This window comes from Saimiri boliviensis, chromosome 10 (assembly GCF_048565385.1).
Source record: "Saimiri boliviensis isolate mSaiBol1 chromosome 10, mSaiBol1.pri, whole genome shotgun sequence".
NCBI lineage: Eukaryota > Metazoa > Chordata > Mammalia > Primates > Cebidae > Saimiri > Saimiri boliviensis.
The window spans coordinates 98,154,861-98,174,461 of NC_133458.1; the positions used below are offsets into that span (position 1 = coordinate 98,154,861).

The window sequence follows — 19,601 nt, forward strand, 5'->3', positions numbered from 1 at the left end:
GACTTTTAAAAAGTGTAGATATATTCATAAATGTGTAAGGCTGTTAAGACAATAGCATATTACAAGGGCAAAAAAAAAGGAGTTCCTGAAATTAAAAATATTAATAACTAAAAATATTAAATAAACAAGTTGAATAACTAGAAGGACATATCTGAAGGCCAAACTGATAATGTGGAAGACAGAGTTGAGGACAGCTCTCAGAAGGTATCATTAAAATACTGAAGGATGGGGAAACATGAGAGAAGCGAAAAGGTGTGAAGATGGATTCAGAGTTCTAAGAGAAGTGCCAGAAGCAGACAGAAAAGATAACAGACAGGGAGAAATATTCAAATAAGTAACAGAGAGTATTTAGCTTTCTTATCAAGCACATAGTAGGATTAGACTTTCTGACCCCTTTTTGGTTGGGAGGGTTGTGTGAGTCATTTTGGCCAATGCCTTGTGAGCAAAAGTGACGAGCAAAGTTTCTGAGCCTTAGAATTTAAATACAGATACAGAAATACGAGACCCCCTTTCTCTCTGCCATAATATCTGACAACTCTTCCGGCAGGTGGCTGTTTAGAAAACCTAGGCCCTGAAGTGAGAATAATACAGGCAGCTTCTTTAACTCACTGTTGGGTGGCGGGGGTTGAGGGGAAAGCCTATATTATTTCTAAACCATTGAGATTTTGGGATTGCTTGATCCTGTAGCAAAACATAGCCTACTCAAACGAAAACACACCAAATGAATGAAAATCTTAGGGGTGAGGAAGATGCATTCTCTCACTAATATGTTACCATATTTTTTTTAAGAAAGTCTATACAAGGTCATACAATTCAATCACAAGTTTTGAAATTTTTATATATATGACAAGTATTGTTAGTCATGATTATTTACAATTAGTAATAATAACAACTACCATTTACTAATATTCTACTGCAGGCTAGGCACTAGGTAAACATTTTTATTTAAAAATGTTGAGAAATTCAAACATTTTTTCAGCAAAATATTAAGTTCTCAGGAATGGAGATGTCATAACCAAAGAAAATAAAAGCGGTTAATACATAAGGAAAATGTTTAATTTAAAGAATTAACAAGAAAAATTAAAAAGACACACACACGTAACTTGAATGGGAAAATATTGCTCTGCAAGGAGGCTAACTGCAGTATCATTTACAGTAGTGAAAAAAGTTTTTAACTGTTTAAGCAATAGGATAACCCAATAATTAACTATTAAGATTTTCTTATCATAATAAATATATGATGACCTAGGGAAACTATCATAATATATAATTTATTGAAACAAATAGGATAAGTAAGTCTATAATACTGTGATCCTGACTCTCTCTCTCTCTACATATATATATAAAGCCAATATCCTATGTTACAATATCCTATATTATAATATAGAATATATTACATATCCTGTAATATAAGATATGTTAAATTAAGACAATAATTATTAATATAATGTATTTAATATAATTAACATAATGTTATATAAGATAGTATTACAATATCCTATGATGTTATATCCAATATCCTAAAATGTTCACAGTGAAAGACTTTACCTAAGTAATGTTCTCATAGAGAAGTAATTTTACAAATAAAGTTTAAATGATTATTAACCGTTTAAGTTATAGAATGACCCAATAAGGGTCCACAGGATGATCCCACTACTGGGCTGACCCACTAGTGTTGCAAACAAAAACTTCAAACAATACAAATATAAAGTTCCCTTTGACCACTACTCAAGGATGAGAACATCCCCAGAGGTAACCACTATCTTCAATTTACTGTTTATCTTTTTTAGATGTTTTTCAATACACTTTTATATATATCTATGTGCGTAGAGATGTGCTATATTTAACAATATACACCATTTAGAACACATTTTCCACAACTTTTTAAACTTAATAATACATCTTGATTTTTAGACATAGAAATCTATGGTATTCCAGAGTTCTAACTCCCTTTTGATAGATATATACTCTATAATTGTTCACTATGGCAAACATTGCTACAGTGAATCTGATTGTATAAGGCCTCCTTGGGTACACTTGGAAGTACTGGAGCATTGGTGTGTAATATTTTTCTTTATAGCAATTACTGAAAGATTGTTTTCTTACATGACTATACCAATTTACCCTCAGATAATTTCTTCTCAATCAATGGTTCTCAACTTGGGACAATCACCCTCCAACCAGTGGTTTATTTGGCAACGTCTGGAGACATGATTGGTTTTCATAACTGGAGTGGAGAGTAGTGCCACTGGCATCTAGTGACTACAGGTCAGATACTGCTACACTAAAATGTATAGAAAAGCAACAAAGAATTAACTGGTCCCAAACATCAATAGTGCTGAGGTTGAGAAACCATGCTCTACATCCTAACTGATAATTAATACTATCAAACTTTCAACATTTGTATCCATATATATATAATGGATTAAAATTGGTATAAGTTTATATATCCTTGGATACTAATGAGTGGTGCATCTTTTCATATTTCTTTTATTGATTAAATGTATTACCTTTTTGTTAATTGCCTGTTCATATTTTTTAACTGAATTTGTGTCATTTTCCTGATTTATTTATACAATCTGGCTCTTAATACATGCTCTCTATGTATGTTCTCCAAATGCTTACTTCATTATTTTGTTTACAATGCTTTTTATCCTACAAAAGTTTTTAACTTTACTGTATTCAAATTAATCAATATTTTATGGTACAACTTGTGTTTCAAAGCTTAATTTTTTAAAAATGCCTTTTTTCAAGGCTATAAACATATTCTCATTTTTTCTTCTAATATTATCAAATTTTTACTTTTGCATTTACATCTTTAATTCATTTGTCAGATTTCTTTGGTGGGTGAATGACTCAAAGTAGAACAAAAGCATTCTGTTTTTTTCTAAATAAATAACTGTAGCCATAATATTTTTTAAACTGGGTGATTTTCCCTACAAAGTTGTCTATAGTCATGTCTTCATGTTCTCACCTGCAATTTTTTCTTTATTATACTCTAGTCAGTGTTCCATTCTCACCGAACCACTGAGACAACTCATGTCAAGGTCAACAATGACTTCCGTGTTGCCAGAGTGCACGGTCACTTCTCTGTCCTTATGTTACTTGACCATCGGCATGCCCCATGCAATGTACCACTCTCTTCTTGGAGCATTCTCTTTCCTTGGCTTCCATGACCCCAAACTCTCTTGGTTTATACCCCATGTCATTGGCCACTCTTTTTAAGTTTCTATTGCTGGCTCTTAATTCTTTGCCTTCATTTTGATCTTTAGAGTGTTCCAGGACTCACTTCAGAGCCCCTTCTACTTCTCTATTCATTCTCCCTTTAGATAATCTCATCTAGTTCCATGTCTTCTTATAGTATTTTATATGCCTAAGACTATCTAATCTATATATTTATCCTTGACCTCCCCTGGAACTTTGGTATCCTTTAATTTTTTTTTCTGCTTGCCCTCTAGACATGGATGCCTAGGGATTTTGAAATCCATTATGTCTAAATCAGAAGTCTTAATCCCCTTTTCTCCAAAAATTGGTTTGCCACTAGGCATTCTTGTCAACTCTGTTGATCAAACCACAAATCTAAGATGTATTCTTGATTCCCCACTTTAATGTTCCAAATCCTATTCACCACAGCAGTCCTTTTATCTCTGTCTCAGAAACAGCATTTTCTCCTCTCCATCAGCAGCATCTTTCCCAGTCCAAACTACCAGCATCTCTTCACTAGGTTTCTGCAGGACTTTCCTAGCAGGCTGCCTTAAAATCCATTCCCCACAGGAATCCTTTTTGAATCTTTATCAGATCACATCACTCTGTCTAAAACCCGATAGTGGCTTTCTACTGATTGCCCTCAGGATAAAATTGGAACTCATTACCAAGGCCTGTAAAACCAGACCTGGTCTAGCTACCACTTCTTCCTCAGCCTCATAATGCACCATGGTCTCCATCGTGTGCTGTTCCCACCAGGCTTGACTTACCTCTGCTCCTTGAATGTAGCAAAGTTATTCTCTCACAGGACTCTTGTACTAAAACCCTACATTAAATTCTGCAGTCATACTCTTCTTTCACTGTTAGCATAGCTGAAGCCAAAAAACACAACTATCTCAGCTTATATACTAATCTCTAGAGAGAGTCCTTTCCTGACTATCTAATAAAACACCCAGCTTTCCCTAGGTAGGTGCTCTATTTTACTTCTCTGCAGAGTATTAATAACATTTTCTTGATTAATTTCCACTGGTCTCTTCTAACTGTAACTTCACACTAGAATGTTAAGTTCTACAAGAGCACTGATATCCTCCTATCTTGTGTCTTAGTCCATTTGAGCAGCTATAACTGAATACCATAGGCTGGGTGACTTATAAACAACAGAAGTTTATTTCTCACAGTTCTGGAGGCTGGAAAGCTTAAGATCAAGGCACTGGTAGATTTGGCATCTGGTGTGGGCCTGCTTCTGGATTTATAGATGACTGTGTCCTCACATGGCAGAAGAGGGAAGGGAAAGTTTTTTTTATAAAGGCATTAATCCCATTCACAACAGCTCCTCACTCATGACCTAGTCACCTCCTCTAGGACCCACTAACGAATACCATCACATTGGAAGTTAGGATTTCAACAGAGGAATTTGGGAGAACACAAACATTCAGTCTATAGCATCCTATAATAAGGGACTCAGCATATAAGTTATCGATAAACATTTGGGCAAACTCTAATCAATTCTATTGATATATTTGCCTGTTTTTTTCACAAGCAGTACATGCTCAGCTTCAGTAGAAATTGTAATATCTAAGAGAGTAAGAACTACTCCCCTTTACATTGTTTTTTTACAAAGTCATCTTTTCTAAGGTTGTGAAATACCTATTTTACATGAATTTCAGATTCACATTATCATGTTTCATGTTAAAATCCTTGAAACGTTAATTAGTATTGCTTTCAATTTATAGATTACTTTGAAGGAAACTGACGTCCATATAATCCTGAGGCTTCACTCACATTAAAAACATGATGCCTTTTCCATTTATTTAATGATCATTTTTGTGCCCTTTGATTTGGTTTTTGCAGTTTCCTTTTTATTGTTTTTGAAGCTCTTTATAGGTGATTCGTAGACTTAAAAAACTGTTGGGAATGTACATTTCTCTATTACACTCATTAATTTCCAGTGCATGGGCGAGCTGTTTTATCTAGACTATACTGATCTAAGAATCTGTAAAGTTTTCTTTTATTTTCTAAAGGAGATGATCACATTATTTCACAGACTGTATCTTCACCTTTTGAAGATATCATATCATATATTACATACTGCATCCTTGAGGCTGAGACTTCCAGAGAAATGCAGGTAACAGTATTAATGTGGGCATCCCTGTCTTGCTCCAGGTATTCATGGAACCATTATTCAATATGACACTTGCTCTAAATGTTTAGTAAAAACCTTTTATTAAGTTAAAAATCTTCTCTTAATAATCTTGCTATAACTTCAAAGATAGTGTTTTAAATACTATTTTTAAGGAATCAGCTTTATAATAAGGAATAACCAAAAAAAAATGATATTAGGCTTTAGGAAAATTCTGCAATGTTTTAACAATAATAATGCCTAATTTTTGAGCTTCTTTTTTTTTTTTTTTTTTTTTTTTTGAGACGGAGTTTCGCTCTTGTTACCCAGGCTGGAGTGCAATGGTGCGATCTCGGCTCACCACAACCTCCGCCTCCTGGGTTCAAGCAATTCTCCTGCCTCAGCCTCCTGAGTAGCTGGGATTACAGGCACGCGCCACCATGCCCAGCTAATATTTTGTATTTTTTTTTTTTAGTAGAGACGGGGTTTCACCATGTTGACCAGGATGGTCTCGATCTCTCGACCTCGTGATCCGCCCACCTCGGCCTCCCAAAGTGCTGGGATTACAGGCTTGAGCCACCGCGCCCGGCCTGAGCTTCTTTTATGAGGCAGAGTACTTAATATTTTGAGACTTTATTCCTAACCACCACTTCTACAAAGTGGAATATTTTTCACCATTTTAAAAAATGAGGAAGTCTTCATTCAGACTCAAGTAATTTATCATATGTCACAATATCTAGTAAGCAATTAAGCAGGGAATTATAGTCACTGTATCTAGCTCCAAAGCCCACACTCCTCCCACATATTCCTTTTTTAATTCAGTGATATATTAGGCCAAGTCTTTAAACAGGCACTGGAAGAAAAGATAACAAATGTGGCCTAAGTTTATGGGATAATTGATAAGCATCCCCAAAGAATGTCTATCCTAATGTAATTCTGAAGGGTATTTCAAAGTAAAAAGTCATACAGGCCTGTTTTTGCCTCTAATGACTATATCTTTTTAAATGAATGGCTTACATCAAGGCAAAAAAAAAAAAAAAAAAAAAAAAAAAAAGAGGCAAAGACAACCAAGTTGAGCGGGTGAGTAAACACAGAACAGAGATTCAAAAACAACTGAAGATAATGCACGCCTATAGTCCCAGCTACTCAACAGGCTGTGACAGGAAGACCACTTGAACCCAGGAGTTAGAGGCTGCAGTGAGCTATGATGGCTCCATTGCACTCCAGCCTGGGTGATAGACTGAGATCCCGATCTGTTAAAAAAAAATTTTAAGACAAAACCAAAAACATCTAAAGAGCTAAAATGTTGAGCCAAAAGAAGCAAGAAACACTTCAAATGGTTAGAAGTAAAGATTTACCCTTAAGTTAAAAATAACCAAAGGCATACAGATAGGATATGAATAACCATAGTCCCTATGAAAAAGACCTAGTGGTTTAAACCAAAAGATAAGTTGCCAAGTAAATTGAATACAATTTCAGTATGCATGAATGTCATTGTTATTGACCACAGCCAAAGGTTAATAGTACCACTCTCCATATCTAGAAATATATATTTGGTTGTAGTTGTTATATTTGAATTGGTTATAACCTGGTGAAGACGAAAGTCACTACCAGGCATTTATCTCATCAGGCTCAGGATGGAAAAAATTTAAGAGGCAACAGGGAACTCCAAGACTTTCCATATCCGTTAGATTACTCCTGGAAAACAGGAAGTCCATAAAACAATGCATCACTCATGGCCTCCACCTCATCAGAACAGTCACCATTAAAAATTCATTCTTGCATCTTTTGGGGAACTTAAGAGTTCCTATCCATACTTACCGCCACTCCTGTCTTATAGAGGAGGTAATGCACTGTCTGTGTAACGTCAGCAGCGTGCATTAAGTTGTGGTAAGGATTTTTGTGCTTGCTGTATCCCACTTCCAGGGCCTCCACAAATGAGACAAGTGCAGAAATCGGGATCTGAAAGAGAGCAGTAAGGTTAATTAACTAGTGACTTTGCTGCTTTCAATGGAGATACAAAAGTCTAAGGCATGAGGACTGCTTTTTTTTTCTGAAGGCATAACATATCACATGAGGGAATTCAAACTTTACACAGTTAATAAAAGTTACTTATTAGCAGATAATTTTGAATTCTAACAGAAGTTCTTGGTTAATAGTCTGCCTTGTACATTTTTCTTCGTTGTTCATTTCAGAATCCCTGAGAAATGACATTGAATCATTTCAAGATACTTTGTTTTATTGACATGGAAAGCAGTAATGTTTAATACACAACTAGAAAACTGGGTTGTTGGTGACTATGTTAATTTTCTGTATTTCCTTATCCTCACCTACTCTTAAATACCCTTCCCCTCTAACCCCAAGCGAAAACAAGATTCAACACAGGACACCAAACAGTGTTGTAAACAACACTATGGAACTTGAAAATAATACTAATTGTTAGTACTAGTTTGTGGAATTATTCACTATTTGTAACCTAACAACAGTAGAATGAGATCTTCCAATTCTAAGTCACTAGTAATAAATAGCCAAGTAAGAAACATAAAAACATAGCCTGTTCCTGTTCCCATATATAAAAACAGACTGTCACGTTTTGGTTTTGAGTTTTGTTTTTGTTTGGTTTTAGGTTTTAATTTTGTTTTGTTTTTCTCATGTGTTCAATGTATTTAATCACTCCTTTCAAAGGGGACTCCTTTCAGGCAGTTTATATTTGTTTTGCGATAATTTCATAACTTAAGATTTTTGTGTACTTTTTCCTACAAATAAATGAGATATGCTGCACAGTATGTATTCATTTATTTCTCCACAAATAAAATACTTCAGCCTTTATTTGCAACTACCAGTCATTTGGAGCCTTTCAAACTAGATTGTTTTTCCATCTGAAATATGTATAATACACATGCCTTTTTTTCTATGCAGCAGTGGAGAACATTGCAAAATTCATGTACAAAATAAGGGTATCCAGAAAACATTCATTGCATTCGTTTTCTGGATCCATTCCATGGTTCAGGGTAAATTATACAATATAAGGCTAGGGAAAAGGAAAGGGTGTGTCTTCCTGAGGATTAACAATTACATTTGTAAGAAAAAAATAAGGAAAATGCTAAGTTAATGCTTCTGAGATTCCATGATTGGTTCTCCCTTGGGTGTATTCTTCCATTTTACCATGTGTGGATTTTTATAAATTTAAATATGACCTTTAAGAGGTCAGAGATGAATTCATTACCATTTTGAAAAATAAAGATCCAATGAACCTGGGCTCCTTGGGTTGTTTTACAGAGATCTAAGAATAGCTTGCAAGGGCTCTGCGTGTGTGTGTGTGTGCATGCACGCACGTGTGCACATGCACATGCAGGAACTTTTTTCCAAGGAGAGTCTCCAGAATCTACAAGATTTTCTTGCAGATTTCTGATGCAAAGAAAGATTAAAGACCTAAGGACCATGACCATGAAGTATTTGTGGCCATGTAAAGACATATTTCCTCAGTGGGAAGGGCTCTGTGAGCCTGGAGACTAGTCCATCCAGATTGTCATAGCCACCTCTATGATGCTTGCAACTGAGGAGTTAGTCTCACCACTGCTATTGCCAATGCTCATGCCATGCCTACTATTCAGGGGACTGAGAAGCCCCCAACCACTTGGCCCACTGCTGTCACCACTGGCTCCTGAGTAAGCCAGCTGGAAGCCCAAGAATCAGGCCTTCTGGACCTGCTAATACCAGTGCAAGTGTAGAACTCCCTGGGACCCAAGGCATGGGACAGGCATGCTTGGCCAACCACTGCCACTACTGGGGCCCAAGGGCAGGCCCAACTGACATGCCATCTGCAGTGAAACTTCACTACAGCCTCTACTAACAATTACACTCTAAGTTACTGAAGAAATCACATACACCACTGACATAGTTTATAGCCAAAGGAATCATACAAAGATGGCACTACTGTGTACACCCAGAATCAAAGCCAAAGTTCTCTGCTCAACCAACCCCATAGATACATCTTCAGGAAAAAGCTCTCCCCTGTGAAGGCAAGTTTTAAAAATTTAAATAAGTGACTGTTACAAAAAAATGCATAAATATTGACATAAGGACATAAGAAACATTTGTAAAGCAAGGAGGTATGACATTTCCAAAGGATTGTAAAATTACCCAGCAAGAGACCCCAATCAAAATGAAATTTATGACGTTTTGGATAAAAAATTCAAATTATTGTTTCTAAAGAGGCTCAATGATACACAGGAGAACACATAAAAGTAATACAAAGAAATCAAGAAAACAATTCAGGATATTAATGATAAATTTACTAAAGAGATAGCTATCATACAAATTGCCAAACAGAAATTATGGAGTGGAAGAATTCATTTAATAAAACACAAAATACATTTTAAACCTTCAACAGTAGACTAGACCAAGCAAGAATAAAAAAGTTCAGAACTAGAAGACAGATCCTAACAAAAAATGCAGTCTGGCAAAAAAAAATAAATAAATAAAAATAAAAAATAAATAAATAAATAAATAAACAAAGCCTATGTAGTAAGCTGGCCACCATTAAACAATAACATATTTGCATTTTCAGTGTCCCCAAAAGCAAAGTGGAAACAAGAGTTAGAAAACCTATTTAACAAAATACTACTGGAAAAATTCCCAAATGTAGCAAGAAACTTACATACCCAGACACAGGAAGCCCAAAGATTCCCAAACAGATACAATTCAAAAAGATCTCCACAGCACATTAGAGTCAAACTGTCAAAATCAAAGACAAAAAAATTCTAAAAACAGCAAGAGAAAAACACGTATTCACTTATAAGGAAAACTTCCATCAGAAGAACAGAAAATATCTCATCAGAAACCCTACAGGCAAAAAGATAATGAGTTAATAGATTCAAAGAGCTAAAAAAAAAATGCCAACAAAGGATGCTATATTTAGCAAAGCTATTTTTCATTAATGAAGGAGAAATAAAGCCTTTCCCAGACAAGCAAAATGCAGAGGGAATTCCTCATCACTTGACCAGACCTATAATGAATGCTTAAGGATGTCTTACACCTGGAAACAAAGAAACAATATCTACCATCATGAAAATGAAAAAAAGGAAAAAAAAAAAAAACTCACTGGTAGAGCAAGTACACAAATAAGGAAGAGAAAAAAATCCAAATGTTACCACTGCAGAAAACCACCAAACCACAATTATAAACAATGAGAATGTAAGAAAGGATACATAATAAATCTGAAATCAATTAATAAAATGACAGGAATAAGTCCTCACATATCAATAGCAACCTTAGATGTAAATTGGTTAAACTTCCCACTTAAAAAATAGACTGGGTAAATGGATTAAAAAAAAAAGAAAGAAAGAATTCATGATCCAACTATATGCCACCTATAAGAAACTCTTTTCACCTGTAAAGACACATATAGACTGAAAAGAAATAGACATTTAAAAAAATCCCATGCAAATGGAAATCAAAAGCAAGCAGGAGTAGCTATACTTATAACAGATAAAACAGACTTTAAGTCAAAAATAGTACAAAGAGACAAAGTTATGGTATAATAAAAAAAGAATCAATCCAGCAAAAGGATATAACATTTCTAAACATACACACACCTAACGCTGAAGCACTCAGATGTATAAAGCAAATATTATTAGACCTAAAGAAGAGAGAGACTCTAATACAGTAATAGTTTGACACTTTGACACTCTATCATGGCATCAAACAGAACATCTATACAGAAAATTAACAAAGTTGGATTTAAACTTCATATTAGACCAAATGGCCCTAATAGACACTTACAGAACATTTTATCCAACAGTTACAGAACACAGATTTTTCTCATCAGCATGAAGAACATTCTCCAGCCTAGACCATATGTTAGAACACAAAATAAGTCTCAAAAAAATTAAAAATCAAAATAATATCAAGTGTCTTCTCAGATCACAATAAAAGAAAACTAGAAATTAACAAGATGAAATTTGCAAATTATACAAATACATGGAAATTAAATAACATGTTCCTGAATTACCATTCAATTAAGAAAGAAATTAAGGAGGAAATAAAAACATTTTTAAAGTAAATGAAACTCTAAACACAACATATCAAAAGCTATGGAATAGCAAAAGCAGTGCTATGAGGGAAATTCATAGCAAAAAATGTGTCCAAAAAGTAGAAAAATTCCAACAATCTAACACTTCACCTCAATGAAGAAGAAAGTAAGATCAAACCAAACTCAAATTAGTAAGAAAAGAAATGATGATCAGAGCAGAATTAAATAAAATAGAGAGTAACAAAACAATGCAATGGAGCAATAAAATGAAAGTTGATTTTTTGAAAACACAAACAAAAAAACTGCTAGCTAGACTAACAAAGAAAAAAAGAGAAGATTCAAATAAACAACATCAAAAGTGAAAAGGGAGCTATTACAACTGATACCACAGAAATACAAAAGATTATCAGAGACTATTACAAACAACTGTATACTAACAAACTGGAAAGCTTAGAGGAAATAGATAAGTCCCTGGGCATACAACTTACCAAGACTGAATCATGAAGAAACAGAAAACCTGGACAGACCAATAATGAGTAATGAGTTTGAATCAGTAATATAAATTCTCCCCAAAAAGAAAAGTCTAGGACCAGATAGCTTCACTAACAAATATCACCAAACTTTCAAAGAAGAACTAACATCAGTTCTCCTAAAATATTCCAAAAAATTGAAGGAGAAATTTCTTCTTCTCCCTAACTCATTCTGCAATGTCAGTATTTCCCTGACACGAAAACCAGACAAGGCTGCAACAATAATAAAACACAACCACAGGCCACCACCCTTGATGAACATAGATGAAAAGTCCTCAACAAAATACTAGCAAACTGAATCTGGCAGCACATCAAAAAGATAATACACCATGATCAAGTAGGATCAATCCCAAGGTCCCAAGGATACTTGGATAGTTCAACATATGCAAACCAATAAACATGATAATACATCACGTATTAAGAGAATGAAGGACAAAAGCCATATGATAATCTCAATAGATGCAGAGAAAACATTTGATAAAATTCAATTATCTCTTCATGATAAAAACTCAACAAACCAGGAATTGAAAAGACATAACTTAACATAATAAAGATAATATATAAAAACACATAGTTAACTTCATACTGAATGAGGAAACGTTGAAAGGCTTTCCTCTAAGAACTGGAACAATACAAGTATCTCCACTTTTACCACTCCATTCAACATATTACTTGAGGTCTTAGATAGAGCAATCAGGCAAAGGAAAGAAATAAAGGGCATCCAAATTGGAAAAGATAATGTCAAATTTTCTCTCTTTGCAGATGACATAATCTTATATCTAGAAAAACCTAAAGACTCTACCAAAAAAAGTCTTCAATCTGATGAATCCAGTAAATTTGCAGAATACAAAATCGACATACAAAAATCAGTACTGGCTTCTCATAGTTACTCACACCTGTAATCTTAGCATTTGGGGAGGCTGATTGCTTGAGGTCAGTAGTTCAAGATCAGCCTGGGAAACATAGTGCAACCCTGTCTCTATATTAAAAAAAAAAAAAAAAAAAAAGTTGTAAAAGTCAGTACTGTAGTGTTTCTATACATGAACAACGAAATAGCCAAAAAAAAAAAAAAAAAGAAATCAAGAAAGCAACGTCATTTACAATATATTTACAATAGCTACAAAAAAAATACCTAGGAATAAATTTACTCAAGAAGGTACAAGACCTCTCTAGAAAAAACTACAAAACATTGATGAAAGAAATTAAAGAGGACACAAATAAATGGAAAGACATCCCATGCTCCTGTATGGGAAGAATTAATGTTGTTAAAGTGACCGTGCTGCCCAAAGCAATTTACAGATTCAATGCAATCTCTATCAAAATACCAATGCTATTTTTCACAGAAATAAAAAAATACATATAGGGAGCCCCAGAAGAGACCAATTAGCCAAAGCAATCCTGAGCAAAAACAACAAAACTGGAGGCATCATGCTACATAATTTCAAAATATGTTACATGGCTACAGGAACCAAAACAGCATGGTAATAGTATAAAAATTGATACATAGACCAGTGGAATAGAATAGGAAACCCATAAATAAATCAACATATTTGCAGCTAACTGATTTTTGACAAAGGCACCAAAAACTTACAGAAAGGACACCTCCTTCAATAGATAACTCTGGAAAAATCATATATTCATATATAGGAGAATAAAACTAGACACCCATCTCTTATCATATACAAAAATCAACTCAAGATGTGTTAAGGACTTTAACACAAGACTCAAAACTATAAAACCAGAAGAACAAAAAAACACTTCAAGACATTGGTCTAGGCAAATATGTTATGGATAAGACTTCAAAAACAGAGGCAATAAAAACAAAAATAGACAAACAGAACTACATTAAACTAAAAATCTTCTGCATGGTAAAGGAAGGAAACAAGAGAGTGAAGAGGCAATCTGTTAAATATGAGAAGCATTTGCAAAATATTCATCTGACAAAGGACTAATCTCCAGAATGTACAGGAAACTCAACTTGGTAAAAATAACAAATAATCCCATTGAAAAGTGGGCAAAGATGTAAATAGACATTTCTCAAATGAAGACATATAATGGACAGTGCATATGTGAAAAAAATGCTCAACATCACTAATCATCAGGGAAATACAAATCAAAACCACAATGAGGTATCATTTTAGCCCAGTAAGAATAGTTATTATTATTATTTTTTAAAAGATGCTGGTGAGGAGGTAGAAAAACAGGAGAACTTCTACACTGTTGGTGGGAATGTAAATTAGTACAGTCACCATGGAAAACAGTGTGGGAATTTTTGACAAAGGCACCAAAAAACAAACAACCCCCTCCCCCCGCCAAAAAAAAACCTAAAAGTAGAACTACTATGCAATCCAGCAATCTCACTACTTATCCAAATGAAAAGAAATGAAAGTATTTATCCAAATGAAAAGAAATCAGTGTATCAGAGGGATATCTGCACTCTCACGTTTATTCGAGTACCATACACAATCAAGCTAAGTGTCCACCAGTGGATGAATGGATAAAGAAAACCTGGTATACATACATAATGGAATACTATTCAGCCATAAAAAAGAATGAAATCATGTCATTTGCAACAACATGGATAGAACTGGAAGTCATTACATTAAGTGAAATAATCCAGGCATGGAAAGACAAACAGCACATGTTCTCACTCAGATGTGGGAGCTAAAAATGTTGATCTTACACAGTTAAAGAGTAGAATGATAGGTACTGGAGACTGGGATGTGTGTCAGGGTTCAGGGGTTGGTGATAAAGAGGGGTTGGTTAATGGGTACCAACACACAGTTGGTTAGAAGGATTAGGCCAGGCATGGTAGCTCATGCCTGTAATCCCAGCACTTTGGGAGGCTGAGATGGGTGGATCACAAGGTCAGGATTCTGAGACCATGCTGGCTAAAATGGTGAAACCTTGTCTCTACTAGAAATGCAAAAAATTAGCTGGACATGGTGGTACATGCCTGTAGTCCCAGATACTCAAGAGGCTGAGGCAGGAGAACCGCTTGAACCTGAGAGAGGTTGCAGTGAGCTGCGATCATATCACTGCACTCTAGCCTGAGGGACAGAGAAAGACTCCATCTCAAAAAAAAAAAAGACAGAAAGATTAAAGTCTAATGTTCAGTAGCAGAGTAGTGTGACTACAGTTAACAAGACTGTATTGTGCATTTCAGAACAGCTAGAAGAGAGGACTTGAAAGGTTCCCAACACATAGAAATGATAAATATTGCAGGTAATGGACATCTTAATAACCTTGACTTAATCATTACATAGTCTATGCACGTTAAAAAGTATCACATGTACCCTATAAATACACACAATATTTGTACCAAAAAACATATATACAAATATACAGTCCCTAGGAGAGTATAAAGAACCACGTCTCTGGAGAAATCAAGATGTTGTACAGAAAAAGACTTGTGTCTTCCAGAAGCTCATCCTTCTGATGAGAGAAGTCAGAGGAGCTTGAAACCAGATGTTGGCAGATGAATACCTCAACTCCTTGAGGATCTGACCCCACTTCGAGAGTCTACAGTATTAGAAGGCTGTAGGGAATTGAACACTGGAAATGATTCATGTTCTTTTACGTAAAGTTGAAGAATTAATCTGAAGCATGAATGACAGGGAAATACCAATGAGCTGTCACAGATGGTAAGTGATAGTACTTATCTGAATGAGCCAAGTGGTGGGAAAAAAAGGTTTACAGAGACAGCAGATGCTCACTCTGTCTCCAGTACTGTCTCTCTGATGGCATTGGTCGATATGACACAAAGCCATGTTGAAATGAGACCTGTGAACAGAGCCTGAGGGGGAGCTTGGTTATTTCAGGCTTCAGGTTGTAATTCCAGGAAGACCAAAATCGAAACGGGTTTCTCCATTCTCTCCCAGCTCTCCTATGCCACTGAGACCCACCAGCAAGGATGTAATCAAAAGCACCCTCCAGAGAAGAATTCACAGCAGTGGCTATCCGAAGGATGCTTCCTTAGTCGCCTGGAACAGTTTTCATTCTGCATATTAAAAGAATCTGAACCCAAAGGTCATATGAGGATAAACACATCCACGTAGTTTATTTATTTTTCTTTTTAAAGAGATACTGACCTTGAAACGGCTGATCAGATCATAGCGTGTGAGTAGTTCATAGAAAATAAATTTCAATGCATGATCCCCACTGGCCTCATTGAGGGAAAAGACATCAAAGGACCACTTGTCCACATCCTACAGGACAGAGTGGGGAGAAAGAACACATTAGGCCAATGTCACTTACACACCTACCAAACTCCCCACTTTCAAAACTGCCTGCAGCCCTCACTGGAGATTTCACAGTGTGAGACTCTTACAGCCTTTCCACTCTCAAACTTTTTTCAGTCTGGCTAGCCTACATTGTTTAAAAACAATAAATAGTCCTATTACTAATAAAAATAGCCATAATTTATTGAGTACTTATGTATGGCAGGCATTATGGTTGGTGATAAAGTTGTAATTTATCCTGAAAACAACTCTAAGTGTTAGATATTGGTCACATTTTACAGATAAGAAAACTGGGCCGGGTGCGGTGGCTCAAGCTTGTAATCCCAGCACTTTGGGAGGCCGAGGCGGGTGGATCACGAGGTCGAGAGATCAAGACCATCCTGGTCAACATGGTGAAACCCCGTCTCTACTAAAAATACAAAAAATTAGCTGGGCATGGTGGCGTGTGCCTGTAATCCCAGCTACTCAGGAGGCTGAGGCAGGAGAATTGCCTGAACCCAGGAGGTGGAGGTTGTGGTGAGCCGAGATCGCGCCATTGCACTCCAGCCTGGGTAACAAGAGCGAAACTCCGTCTCAAAAAAAAAAAAAAAAAAAAAAAAACTGATAAATTACCTAATTTCCTTAACACCCAAGGTGAGTAAGTGCTGGGGATGCAGGCAGGGCCAGAACACAAACATATGTTGTATACTTGGTATCAGTCACCTTCCATTACGCCCTGCAGCTGCTACTGTTTAATTCGCTACAGCCTAGGGCACTTCACTTCTCTGAACTTCTCTCCGATCCCTTGACACTGTCCAATGACTTCTAAGTTTACAGTTAAGAATGTTAACTTATTTGTAAGAGTTCAGAAACAGGCATGATATAGAATACAAAATAATACGTCACATCAATCTAAACTGCTGAGCTGAAACCAAAAAGAAGGCATTCATTTCATAGGACAGAAAAATGCTACCATTTCTGGAGTCACTAGTCTGGGATCTTGTCCTCAAATCTGCAAGTCACTTTACTGAAAAAAAGTAAAAGGAAAAACTAAACTGAACAAACATCTTATATACCATCCCTGAAGTTCAAAGTCTTTGCCTGTAAATAGCTACTCCAAAATATATGTAAATATAGTCTGATGTGCTTTGGCTGATGGTAACCAACTTCTTGTAGATGTAGTAAACAAAGATCTGTTTAAGCAATAGTTAAAGCAACAGTCATTTGGTTTTTCACGGCACCAAAAGTCTCACTTCCTGTAGTTAAGTGAAGCATATTGACTTGAGCTGACAGCAAGGATCCACATGAGCCCACACTGCCTACAGGCAAGGCACCCTAGTACCCTGGTAGAGACCTTGGTTCTCATAAGTGACTCTCTTCCCAGCCCTCACTGAATTCCAACATAATCCATCCACCCCAATTTTGTTCTTGTCCAAATATTCCATCTGTCAAATTCATCCCAAGGCCATCAAGGATCTCCCTCCTGGATGCTAATAAACAGTTTTCAGGGAAAACAGAATTGTATAGAAAAATCAAACTTTTCCAGATAGGTTTCAATTGAGTTGTTCCAGTTCACACTTAATGGTAACCTCACTTCAGTCTTCAACAACTGCCACTCCATTAAAATAACCAAAGAAATTATCATTCTGCAGGTAATGGATATCTTAATAAGGCACATTCTGTGTGCACATTTTCTGTTCTAGGCACAGTGTGAGTGTTTACACACATTTGCAAAACCTCGCAGGTCTAGAGATTGGTGTCACTTTCTCCAGTTTTATAGATGGCCACCTCAGAGAGATTAATAGAAATGTCTAGTGCCATATGGTACCAGAGCCAGGTAATAACCCCACTAACAACCCCTAGTGATCTCACTGCCAACAGACGAAATTGTAAACTCCATGAATATGTGCTGTGACCCAGGCCTCATCCCTTTAAAACCCCACCAGGGCCCATACTAGTGGGAAAACAAGGACATTTAAGATTAACCCAAGACCTAAAGTTCTACCTTGGTTACTATCATTGACACTGCCACGAGCCACATATATTATCTGATATTTAGTCCTAAGGAAAAAGTCACTGACAGCTCAGAAGGTTGGAAAACATTGTGTCACTTCTGACAATTTGTAATAGTGTCCAGAACCAATAAAATAGGAAAGGGCTAGAAATAAAGAGATGATCATGATAAAAAGCCAAGATTTTTTTCTGACTATCAGGACTTAGAGAACCAAGAGGATGAGCAAATAGAGTCAGTGAGATGCATGTCCTCTTTGGTTCCTCATGTTAGGGAAGCCTTAACTGTAATTCTCAGTCTCATGTTCTTCAGAACCAGTTGAGGAGCTCAGCAAAAATAGGGATTTTCCAGTGGAGACTTTAGAGAATCCTGGTGTGGGGTCTGGAATCTGCATTTTTCATAAGCACTCAGTTTAACTGCCTTCAGCCATTCTTCCTCTTTTGCCAAATTTTACCCAAGGACACGTCCTGTAGAGAAATTGCAGGAACTTCCTGTTAGGCTAACACAAGGGCAGCCTGAACTCCGCATCTCCTCTGCTTTAAACCTGGAGTCTTTCCAGGGTGTCACTTCCTGAGTCACAAAACAGACGCCCTTCTAAAGAAGAGCACACAGCTATATTTCCATTAGGCTAACCTCAGAAGACTAGAGGTAGAACACCTCAAGTTAGAAGCTTACATCTATACTTACATATAATGGAAAAAGTAGAAAGAACATAATGCAACATGTTTCAAATTTAGAGACTGGTTCATTATTCTCTTACTTAAATATCATTTTATGTCGTGTTCTTACATTAACCACAAAGGTTAACCTGACAGTAGCAAAAGGGTTATTTTAGGGAATTGCATTCTCTCAGTCTACGGGGAATAGACTGTATAAAAGAAAATAGTAGTGATTCCATATCACTACTATTTTCTGGCAATGAAGTAGAAATCATCTTTTTTCTAACATGTAGCACATAAAGAGAGAAACAAAAGAGTCTATATCTGTGATCGCTCCAACTCATTGCAAATAAAATCAGCATCTGGAGAAGTGGAAAAATATTACATTGTAAAAAGCTTTGAACTTCCCCAGTAAACAGGGGACACAGCCAGGAGAAATAGCAGCTTCAGCCTTAATGCATATATCAACAATATATGTGAGGAAAAGTAGCAATTTATTTAGAGAACTAGTAGGTCTTCCTTATCTGAATAATCGAAAGACCTGTCCTCTCAGACAAAATGTGTGCATCTAAGAATTTATTTTCCCTAAGTATAAAATAACAATTCATGCCCATCACAGTTTATTCCAATTTTTCTTCAGTTATTTTGCACAGAAAAGAGGCTTCAATTTGGAAGAAACATTTTATTTTTTTATTATTATTTTTTAATTTTTTTTATTGCATTTTAGGTTTTGGGAAACATTTTAATAAATATCTTGGTACCAGTATACCCACTTGTATTTATGTTCCTGATAAAGGAAAAAATTAAAGACAAAAGATGGCTTT

General features: G+C 35.9%; 1 protein-coding gene across 10 annotated transcripts in view; it reads right to left on the reverse strand.

Annotated features, from left to right (window-relative positions):
- PDE1C (phosphodiesterase 1C) overlaps positions 1–19,601 on the reverse strand; it is a 572,342-nt gene that overhangs the window by 126,993 nt on the left and 425,748 nt on the right. For all 10 annotated transcript variants that reach the window (XR_012512203.1, XR_012512204.1, XR_012512205.1 and 7 more), the window contains 2 exons: positions 15,979–16,095; positions 7,145–7,285 (listed from right to left, as the gene is read on the reverse strand). Coding sequence is in view for 7 of the 10 variants with exons in the window: in XM_074379661.1 (XP_074235762.1) it covers positions 7,145–7,285; positions 15,979–16,095 (258 nt within the window). In the remaining 3 variants the exon portion in view is untranslated. The remainder of the gene's footprint in view (positions 1–7,144; positions 7,286–15,978; positions 16,096–19,601) is intronic.